This window comes from Otolemur garnettii, unplaced genomic scaffold (assembly GCF_000181295.1).
Source record: "Otolemur garnettii isolate 467f Iridium unplaced genomic scaffold, OtoGar3 scaffold00001, whole genome shotgun sequence".
Taxonomy (NCBI): domain Eukaryota; kingdom Metazoa; phylum Chordata; class Mammalia; order Primates; family Galagidae; genus Otolemur; species Otolemur garnettii.
In genome coordinates this window covers 24584820-24595736 of record NW_003852396.1, presented here as the reverse complement: position 1 = coordinate 24595736, position 10917 = coordinate 24584820, and the positions used below count along the sequence as shown (strand labels likewise).

General features: G+C 43.0%; 1 protein-coding gene across 1 annotated transcript in view; it reads left to right on the top strand.

The window, feature by feature from the left end:
* The window catches only part of AAMDC (adipogenesis associated Mth938 domain containing), a 53668-nt gene that overhangs the window by 13976 nt on the left and 28775 nt on the right, over window positions 1-10917 (top strand). Inside the window, exon 2 of the mRNA XM_012803696.2 lies at window positions 5767-5915. Coding sequence (XP_012659150.1) covers window positions 5784-5915 — 132 coding nt within the window. The 5' untranslated portion in view covers window positions 5767-5783. The remainder of the gene's footprint in view (window positions 1-5766; window positions 5916-10917) is intronic.

The window sequence follows — 10917 nt, the reverse complement described above, 5'->3', positions numbered from 1 at the left end:
TCCTGGGCTCAAGCCAGTCTCCTGCCTCGGCCTCCCAAGTAGCTGGAACCATAGGCACCTGCCACACACCTGGCTATTTTTTTTGGTTGCAGCCGTCATTGTTGTTTGGTGGGTCCGGGCTGGATTCAAACCCGCCACCTTAGGTGTATGTGGCTGGCACCTTAGCCACTTGAGCCCCAGGTGCCGAGCCTCAGGAAATTTCTTTAAGGATACATAGGATAGACCTTTTGTTCCTTTCCACTTTTTCTTGTCATTCTGCTTCTTGCATGAATATGATAGCTAGAGTTCCATATTAGGCCATGAGTTTTAAGACTTCATCATCAAGGCTTGGTGCCCATAACTCAGTGAGTTAGGGTGCCAGCCACATACACCAAGGCTGGTGGGCTCAAGCATGGCCGGGGCCTGCTAAACAACAATGGCAACTGCAACAAAAAAATAGCTAGGGGTCAGTCCCATACACCAAGGCTGGCAGGTTCCAACCCAGCCCAGGCCAGCTAAGCAACAATGACAACTGCAACAGAAAAATAGCTGGGCTTTGTGGCAGGCACCTGTAGTACCAGCTACTTGGGAGGCTGAGGCAAGAGAATTGCTGAAGCCCAAGAGTTGGAGGTTGCTGTGAGCTGTGATGCCACAGCACCGCCAGGGCAATGTAGTGAGACTCTGTCTCAAAAACAAAATACCTCATCTTCAAGATTGTGATAATGAAAGGCAGAAGTAACCTGATTTCCTAGTTTTTTGGAAAACTGCCTAGTTTTTTGGATAACTTGTCTTATTTTTACTACCTCTGGACGTTAAACTTTTGCCTTTTTTTTTTAAAGACAAAGTTTCACTCTGTTCCCCTCAGTAGAGTGCTGTGGCATCATAACTCACAGCAACCTCCAGCTCTTAGGCTTAGGTGATTGTCTTGCCTCAGCCTCCTGAGTATCTGGGACTACAGGCACCTGCCACAATGCCTGGCTATATTTTTGTTGCAGTTTGACCGGGGCTGGGTTCAAACCTGCCACCCTCGGCATATGGGGCAGGCACCCTGCTCACTGAGCCACAGGCACCACCCTAAACTTTTGTCTTGTTTCATGCTTTATGGTATGTTTAACTGATATAATTTACTGATTGTAGTTTATTTTCCATGTTAGACTCATCTTCCCTCTTGATGCTCCCCAAAAAGCAGTGACATTTTATCTCCCAGAAAGTTATTTTTGCCAATACTAAATTACTATGTAATTTTCCTATATATGTCCTTATTTAATAGTTGTTGAATGTAAAGTTTGGAGGAGAATAGCAAGGAGATTTAAAGAAAATGTGCTTACTATAATTTCTATCACTAATTCTGAGTCTATAAATAAATAAACAAACAAATAAATAAATAAATACATAAAAGCACATTCTGTATAGTCACTCAGACCTGGCTTCAAATCTTGATTTTCTCACATACTAGCTATATAATCTGGGTCAAGTTTCTTAACCACTCTTTAATCTTGGACTTGTTGAGATAAATCTAAAGTATTTGGCACATAGTAGGGTCCCAATAAATATTATTTCCCTTTATTCCCAACTGAATTTCATGACCCAGTTCATTTGAAATACTCTTCCTTCAATAATGTTGCTATGGACTGAATTGTGCCCTCCCTGCCAAATCCATATGTTGAAGTCCTATCCAATGTGACTATATTTGTAGATAGGTCTTTAAGGAAGTAAATAAAGTTAAATAAGGTCATAGGTTGTGTTCTTCTTTTTTTTTTTTTCTGAGACAGAGTCTCCCTTTGTCGCCCCTGGTAGAATGCTCTGGCGTCATAGCTTACAGCAACCTCAAACTCCCGGGCTCAATTGATTCTCTTGACTTAGCCTCCCCCAAGTAGCTGTATTCACTGAGTTATCACCATCATATTTTTGTTTAATTTTTTTTTATTTTTGGAGACAGAGTTTCACAGCAACCTCAAACTCCTGGACTCAAATGATACTCTTGCCTCAGTTTCCCCAGTACCTGGGACTACAGGCACCCACCACTATGCCCAGCTAATTTTTATATTTTTAGTAGAGACGGTGGCGGGGTCTCACTTTTGTTAAGACGTCATCAACTCCTGAGCTCAAGTCGTACACCTGTGTGCGCCTCCCACTATGGTAGAATTACAGACATGAGCCACCTTGGCTTGCCTTTTGTTTATTTTTTTATATATTATTTCCCTTGTATTTATCATGACTTCTTTGATATCTCTACTAAGTCAAACTTCTGGGAATACTCAGTTTCAGTTCATTGAAGGTGGGTCACACATTTTTGAAAACTGGACTTTTAAAAAATTTTCCTTGCTTAGTTTTTATTTTTATTTGTTTTCTTTTTTTTTTTTTTTTTTTGAGACAGAGTCCCACCCTATGCCGTGAGCAGAGTGCAATGGAGTCATAACTCACTGCCACCTCAGACTCAGGCTGTTTCAGCCTCCTGAAGCCTCTGGAATTACAGGCACTCGTCATGTCACCCAGCTGGGTTTTTCATTTATTTAGGAGTCAAGGTCTCTTTCTCAAGCAGAGTCTCACTCTGTTGGCCAGGCTGTGAAGCCATGGACTCAGCCTAGCTCACAGAATCCTCAAACTCCTGAGTTCAAGCAATCCTCCTGCCTAAGCCTCCAAAGTAGCTGGGATTACAGGTGCCCATCACAACATCCAGCTAATTTTTCAATTTTTTTTAGTAGACATAGGGTCTCGCTCTTGCTCAGGCTGGTTGCAAACTCCTGTAAGCTCAAGTGATCCTCATGCCTCACCCTCACAGAGTGGTAGGATTATAGGCATGAGCCACAGCACCTGGCCCCAAAGTAGGCATTTTAGGTAATATATTATAGGAAATCTAGATTCTGGTAGTCCTGAAAGTTGCTTTTTGTTTGGGTTTTTAGATACTAGGCTATTTATACTGAATGTCTTAAACCATTTTATGCTACTATAACAGAAACTAATACATGAAACTGGGTAATTTAAAATGAACAAAGGCTGGGTGCAGAGGCTCATGCCTGTAATCCTAGCACTCTGGGAGGCCAAGGCAGATGGATAGCCATAGCTCAGGAGTTTGAGACCAGCCTGAGCAAGCAAGACCCTGACTCTACTAAAAACTAAAAAAACAAAAACAAAAAACTAGGCGGTTGTTGTGGCAGGTGCCTGTACTGCCAGCTACTCGGGAGGCTGAGATAAGAGGATTGCTTGAGCCCAAGAGTTTGAGCTTGCTGTGAGCTATGACAGCATGGCATTCTACCCAGGGTGACATAGTGAGACTCTGTCTCAAAAAAAAAAAAAAAAAATCTTAGTCCTCTGGGAGGCTGAGGTAAGTGGATTCCTTGAGCTCAGGAGTTCAAGACCAGCCTGAGCAAGAGTGAGAACCCATCTTTCCTAAAAATTAACAAACTAGCTGTGCATTATGGCAGCCACCTGTAGTCCCAGCTATTTGGGAGGCTGAGGCAAGAGGATCACTTCAACCCAGGTGTATGAGGTTGCTATGAGCTGTGACTTCGCAGCACTATACCCAGGACAACAGAGTGAAGCTCTGTCTCAAAAATAAATAAATAATCTCAGTGCCTGTAGCTCAAGTGGCTAAGGCACTAGCCACATACACCAGACCTGGTGGGTTCAAATCCAGCCTGGGCCTACCAGACAACAGTGGCAACTACAACCAAAAAATGGCCGGGCGTTGTAGCCTGTAGTCCCAGCTACCACTTGGGAGGCTGAAGCAAAAGAATCACTTGAACCCCAGGAGTTGGAGGTTGCTGTGATCTGTGATGCTATAGCACTCTACCCAGGGTGACAGCTTGAGGATCTGTTTCAAAGTAAGTAAATAGATAAATATAAATAAATAAAATGAGTAGAAATTTATTTCTCAACAGTTCTGGGGGCTGGGAAGTCCAAGATCAAGGGGGCTAGCATCTGGTGAGGGCCTTCTAGCTTTGTGATCCTATTATAGATGGCATCACATATCAGAAGGGAAAAGAAAGGGCAACAAAAGAGGAAAGTAGAAGCCAAAGTTCTTTTACAATGAACCCACCCCCTCAATCATGGTATTAATCCAGTCACAGTGGCATAGTTCTCATAGCCTAATCAGGTCTTAAAGTTTCCACCTGGTGGGTGGCACCTGCAGCTCAGTGGGGAGAGCGCTGGCCATGTACACCAATGCAGGTGGGTTCAAGCCGGGCCTGGGCCTGCTAGACGACAATGACCGCTGCAACAACAACAACAACAAAAAAAAGTGGGGTGTTGTGGTGGGCAGCTTGTAGACCCAGCTACTCAGGAGGCTGAAGCAAGAAAATCACTTAAGCCCAAGAGTTAGAGGTTGCTGTGAGATGTGACGCATGGCACTCTACAGAGGGCAGCAAAGTGAGACTCTGTCTCAAAAAAAGTTAGTTTCCATCTTAATAATGTTACAATGCCAATTAAATTTTAACATGAGCTTGGGAGGGGGCAAACACTCAAACCATAACTGTATCTTCTATCTCCTGTGCAGTGATAGGCACTGATATTTCTGTTCAGTGGGGATTTTTTTCTTGGTTTTATTTTTAAATCTGGTTTCCTAGGGTTGTCCTCTGTGTCTGTATAGCTTAGTGATAAGCCAAAGATTAATCAAAGATTATGTCCTCTCTGGATTTTACATTCTGCCATGCCCTCTTGAGCCTTTTTGCATGTGTCAGGCTTCATCAGCTTGGAACGTTTAGGTGCCAACGGTCCACTCAAGTCCTTGATGCATACAGTCTGGCCCACTTAGGATATGTGGAGAGCATATAAAGACCTCTCTGGCTATGTCGCCTCTGGGAAGTTCCTGTTAAATCCCTACTCTGCCAATTTATTGCTTGCTCCCAAACAAAAGACAACATCAGGCAAATAAAACTGCCTGCCATCCATATTTGCTTAGACTAAGATCACCATTATTGATGATGATATTAACCAGTGATATTCCAAACCAAGTGAGCCTTCTCTAGCAGTGGCAGCAAGGATGTTCACTTTCATGTCCTGCCCAACCTAGTTGAACTTTGGTGCCCATAGAACAGCCTAGAAGAAATGGAAGTGGACATAGACAAGAACAAGAAAAAAATCGTGCTGTTCTTACCTAAAATTCAGTGACTTTCATGAACAAACACTTCTCAGTTTGTGATGAGCCTTTAATTTTATTTCTTGAGTGAGAAATGGTTGCTTTTCAGAGATTTTTTTAAATCTGGATAATTCCTTTTTGGGGAAAAGATGTGTCAGCCTCCTTACTCCATCATGCTGATGTAAAGTTCCACCTTTTAATTTTGTGTCTCAAAAAATATCCTGAGACCAGGCTTCGTAGCTCACGCCTGTAATCCTAGTACTCTTTGAACTTATGAGTTTGAGACCAGCCTGAGCCAGAGCTAGACCCCATCTCTAAAAATAGTCGAGCAGTGTGGCAGGCGCCTATAGTCCCAGCTACTCAGGAGGCTGAGGAAAGAGAATCACTGGAGCCCAAGAGTTTGAGGTTGCTGTGAGTTGTGATGCCACTCTACTGAGGGCAACAAAGTGAGACTCTGTCTCAAAAAAAAAAAAAAATCCTGAGTATTCCTTCTGGAGTCTGAGAAGTAATTGTATCTGGTTTCCAGGGTTGGATGTTTCAGAATTCCAAGATTAATAGTTACTTTTCGACCTCTAGAAAAGTGACAACCGTGAATGAGAAAGATGTTTCTCAAATCATGGAGAATCAGGGCTTACTGTCTATACCTGTATTTTGAAGCTGTTTCAACATTATTTTATAACTGATTTAGTATATTTTTCTTTTTATTCCAGATTTCAGTTAAGTTCCTATGTCTTCTCCTGAAATTGCTTCCCTTTCATGGGGGCAAATGAAAGTACAAGGTTCTACTACAACCTATAAGGACTGCAAAGTATGGCCAGGGGGCAGTCGGGCTTGGGATTGGAGAGAAACAGGAACTGAGGTAAGATTTAGTCTTTAGTTAACACTACATAAGTCTGACCAAGTGATTTCCAACCCCATAAACCATAATGACCCAATGAAAAATAGTTACTTTTTTCTCTTTTTTTGAAATATAATTTACGGCTCGGCACCTGTGGCTCAATCGGCTAAGGCGCCAGCCACATACACCTAAGGTGGCGGGTTCGAATCCCCAGCCCAGGCCGCCAAACAACAATGATGGCTGCAACCAAAAAATGGCCGGCGCTGTGGCGGGCGCCTGTAGTCCCAGCTACTTGGGAGGCTGAGGCAGGAGACTCGCTTGAGCCCAGGAGTTGGAGGTTGCTGTGAGCTGTGAGGCCATGGCACTCTACCCAGGGGGATAGCTTGAGGCTCCGTCTCAAAAAAAAGAAAAAGAAATATAACTTACATAACATTAAATTTACCTTCCTTGGTAAATTTAGTCTCACTCTGTCACCTTGTGTAGAGTACTGTGGTGTCATCATAGGTCACAGGAACCTCAAACTCTTGGGCTTAGATGATCCTCTTGCCTCAGTCTCCCAAGTAGTTGGGACTATAGATTCCTGTCATGACAACCAGCTAGTTTCTATTGGGGTCTTTCTCTTGCTCAGGTTGGTCTCAAACTTCTGACTTCATCCAATCCATGCCTCTGCCTCTGAGAGTACTAGGATTACAGGCATGAGCCACCGAGCCCAGCCTTAAATTCATCCTTTTAAAGTATGTAGTTGAATGAACTTTTTTTTTAAGAGATGATATCTCCAACTGTTACCCCCAGGGCCAGTCTCAAACTCCTATCCTGAAACAATCCCCCCAGCTCAGCCTCCCAAGTAGCTGGGACTACAGGCACAAGCCATGGTGTCTTGCTATTTTTTTTTTTTTAAGAGACAGTCTTGCTATGTTGCCCAGGCTGGTCTTGAACTCCTGACCTCAAGTGATAGTCCCACTTTAGCATCCCAAATATCAATGGACTTTTTATATTCATAAGCTTGTATAACAGTTACCAGTGTTTATTCCAGAATATATTATCATCCCAAGAAGAAACACCAGAACCAGTACCCATTCCTCCTCCCAACTACCTTCAACTCTTGGCAATGAGTAATCTACTTTCCATTGCTATTGATGTAGATATGCTTATTCTGGATGTTTTGTGTAAATAAAATATTTCAGTTCTCTTGAGCATATTTCTACTAGTGGTTTCTGGAGTATAACCAGTAACTCTATGTTTAACCATTTGAGAGACTATCTTCTAAAGCTACTGCATTATTTTACATTTTCATCAGGAATATCTAAGGGTGCCAATTTTTCCACATCCTTCCTCACCAACACATTATTATTATTATTGTTATTTAGCGACAGAGTCTCACTTTGTCACCCTCAGTAGAGTGCTGTAATGTCACAGCTCACAGCAACCTCCAGCTCTTGGGCTTAGGCGATTCTCTTGCCTCCGCCTCCTGAATAGCTGGGACTATGGGTGCCCATCACAGCACCTGGCTATTTTTTTTGGTCACAGTTTGGCTGGGGCTGGGTTCAAACCCGCAACCTTCGGTATATGGGGCCAGTGCCCTACTCTGTGACCCATAGACACCGCCCCAACATTATTTTTTTCATTGTTCTGTTTTTTGGGTTTTTTTAAGTCAGAGCCTCAAGCTGTTGCCCTGGGTAGAGTGCCATGGTGACATAGCTCACAGCAACCTCCAACTCCTGGGCTTAACAGATTCTCTTGCTTCAGCCTCCCAAGTAGCTGGGACTACAGGCACCCGCCACAACACCCGGCTATTTTTTGATTGTTTGTCATTGTTGTTTGGCAGGCTTGGGCTGGATTCAAACCTGCCAGCTCTGGTGTATGTGGCTAGCTCCTTAGCCACTTGAGCTACAGGTGCTAAGCCTCATTGTTCTGCTTTGTTTTGTTGAGACGGAGTTTCATTTTGTTGCCTCTGGTAGAGTGCTGAATCATAGCTCACAGCATCTTCAAACTCTTGGGCTCAAGAGCTCCTCCTGCTTCACAGCCTCCTGAGTAGCTGGGACTACAGGCACCCACCACGACACCCAGCTAGTTTTACTCTTTCTGGTAGAGACAGGGTCTCGCTCTTGCTCAGGCTGGTCTCAAACTCCTGAGCTTAAGCAGTCCACCCACCTCCTCCTCCTAGAGTGTTAAGATTATATGCATAAGCCACCACGTCCCGGCCCTATTTTGTTTTTATTGTAACCATCCTCTTGGGTGTGACATGTTATTCTCATGTGATTGATTTGCATTTCCCTATTATTGCATTTCCTCCAGTGTTCTCAGTGTGCCATGCCCAGGGTGGACCCTCCCTTCCATGAGTGGAGGTTGGACAAAAGAAGGAAGCTACTATTTTTCTACCATATTCACCTTGGATTTAGCCTCAACAACAGAAAGCTGGGGGCAGAATGAGGAACACTAATTCTCTGCTCCTCCTAGGAAGAAAGCTTTCTAGCTGTATGCTGAAGGAAGAAGGAGCCTTGTGTTCCTAGCTACAGCAATCTGAAGTGGAGTCCATGCCTCACAATTGAGAGGGGAGAGGGAGATAGCAACTTTGGTTTAGATACCACAGATTCTCACCTGTCTTACCCAATGTCTCAGTCGGTTCGGGCTGCTGTAACAAAGTATCATAGACTGGGTACCTTAAATCATACAGAATTACTTCTCACAGTTCTAGAGGCTGAAAAAAATCTGAGATCAGGATGCCAACATGTTAGTTCTGGGGAGTATCCTCTTCCAGTTTGCATACAGCCAACTTCTTGTATCATCACATGGTGCCGAAAGAGCTAGTTAGTTCTCTAGCTTCTTACAAGGTCACTAATGCCATTCATGAAGGCTCCACCTTCGTTAGTTAGTTACCTTCCATAGTCTCCACCTCTGAATACCATCACATTGGGATTATGAGGTTAATGTATGAATTTTGTAGAGATACATTCACTCCATTGTAGCAAATTTTTTTTTTTTTTTTTTTGAGACAGAGCCTCAAGCTGTCCCCCTGGGTAGAGTGCCGTGGCATTACAGCTCACAGCAACCTCCAACTCCTGGGCTCCAGCGAGTCTCCTGCCTCCGCCTCCCAAGTAGCTGGGACCACAGGGGCCCACCACAACGCCCAGCTATTTTTTGGTTGCAGCCATCATTGTTGTTTTGGCGGTCCGAGCTGGGGATTTGAACCCGCCACCTTAGGTGTACGTGGCTGGCGCCTTAGCCGGTTGAGCTATCGGCGCCGAGCCGCAAATTTTTACAGATTTTCTTGAATACATGTTTCTTTATTTTCTATTTCTTCTTAGGACCATTTCTAGAGGCCTTGCTAGTTTTTCGTTGTTGCTTTTGTGGGCTTTGGTGTTTGGCTTTCCTTTGTTGTTGTTTTTAATAATTTTCACTTAGGAGTGGGTCAGTGGAGCTCCTGGTGATATAATGGTGGAAATAGATTCTTCATTTTTGAAGGATCATTTTATTAGATATAGAATTTTTTTTTTCATTCAACACTTCCATCCACTCCCTTTTGGCCTCATTGGTTTCTAAGTTTATATCAATTCTTATTGTGATTAAAGGCCACTTAGATTTGCTGAGTCACTTCTTTCTAGCTACTTTCAAAACTCTTTTCAGTACTTTGACTATAATATGTCTAGGTGTGGATGTCTTTCAGTTTATCATATTTGGAGTTTATTAAGCTTCATGGACATGTAGATTGTTTTTTTTTTTCATAACATTTGGGAAGTTTTAGCAATTGTTTCTTCAAATATTCTTTTCTCTTTTCTGCGAGTTCCATTATGAATAAATATATTGATATACATTTAGAGTGAACTAAAATAAAATCTTTTTTTTTTTGAAGACACAGAAACTCACTTCATCACCCTGGGTAGAGCACCCTGGCATCATAGCTCACAGCATCCTCAAACTCTTGGGTTCAAGGGATCCTTTTGCTTCAGTCTACCAATGAGACTACATGAGTTTGCCACAATAGTTATTTTTAAAGATAGGATCTTGCTCTGGCTCAGGCTGGTCTTGAACTCCTAAGCTCAGGCAATCCATCTGCCTCAGCCTTCTGGAGTGCTAGGATTATAGACTTTAAAATATAATCTTTTTTTTTTTTTTTTTTTAGTAGAGACAGGGTCTTACTCTTGCTCAGGCTGGTCTCAAACTCCCAAGCTCAAGCAATCCACCTGCCTCAGCCTTCTGGGGTGCTAGGATTATAGGCATGAGCCACCACGCCAGTCCCCATTTTTGCTTTTTAATAATTATTCATCAAAGCAAGATTTGGCAATGTCAGCTGATTTATTTTATAACTGAGTCAAAATCTTAACCTATATCAGTGAGTCAGACTAAAATATGATAAAATCATTGTAACTATGCACCATGATGCTTCTTAGGATTTTCTTATACAAAATATCCATTGTTAACAATATGCATGCTCAAGTGATTATAATGCAATCCTTTAATTGTCATTGATTCTTTACTTATTTACCGAAAGCATGTCTTTAAGTATAGACTTAAAGGTCCTGGTGACAGGACATCTAAGCGCCTGGTAGTGTGAAGACCAGAGAAAGCATGATCCAAATCCTTGCTCCTGTAGTGGGGTCGGTGGATGCATGGACTCGATGTCACTTGAGAGTTTATTGGAAAGATAGGATTTGCGGGTGGCACTTGTGGCTCAAAGGAATAGGGTGCCAGCCCCATATGCCGGAGGTGGTCGGTTCAAACCCAGCCCCAGCCAAAAACTGCAAAAAAAAAAAAAAAAAAAAAAGATAGGATTTGGTGCCAGTCTAAACCTGCCAAATCCAATCTGCATTTTAACAAGCTGCCCCAGGAGATTCCTCGCACATTCAAATTTGCATTATATTTATCTAAGTTGGTGGTTTCCAAAGTATTTGGAGCATGTAACCTAACAGTAAAAAAATTGGGCATAGGCTCGGCGCCTATAGCTCAACTGGCTAAGGCGCCAGCCACGTACACCTAAGGTGGCGGGTTCGAATCCCCAGCCTGGACCCGCCAAACAACAATGACG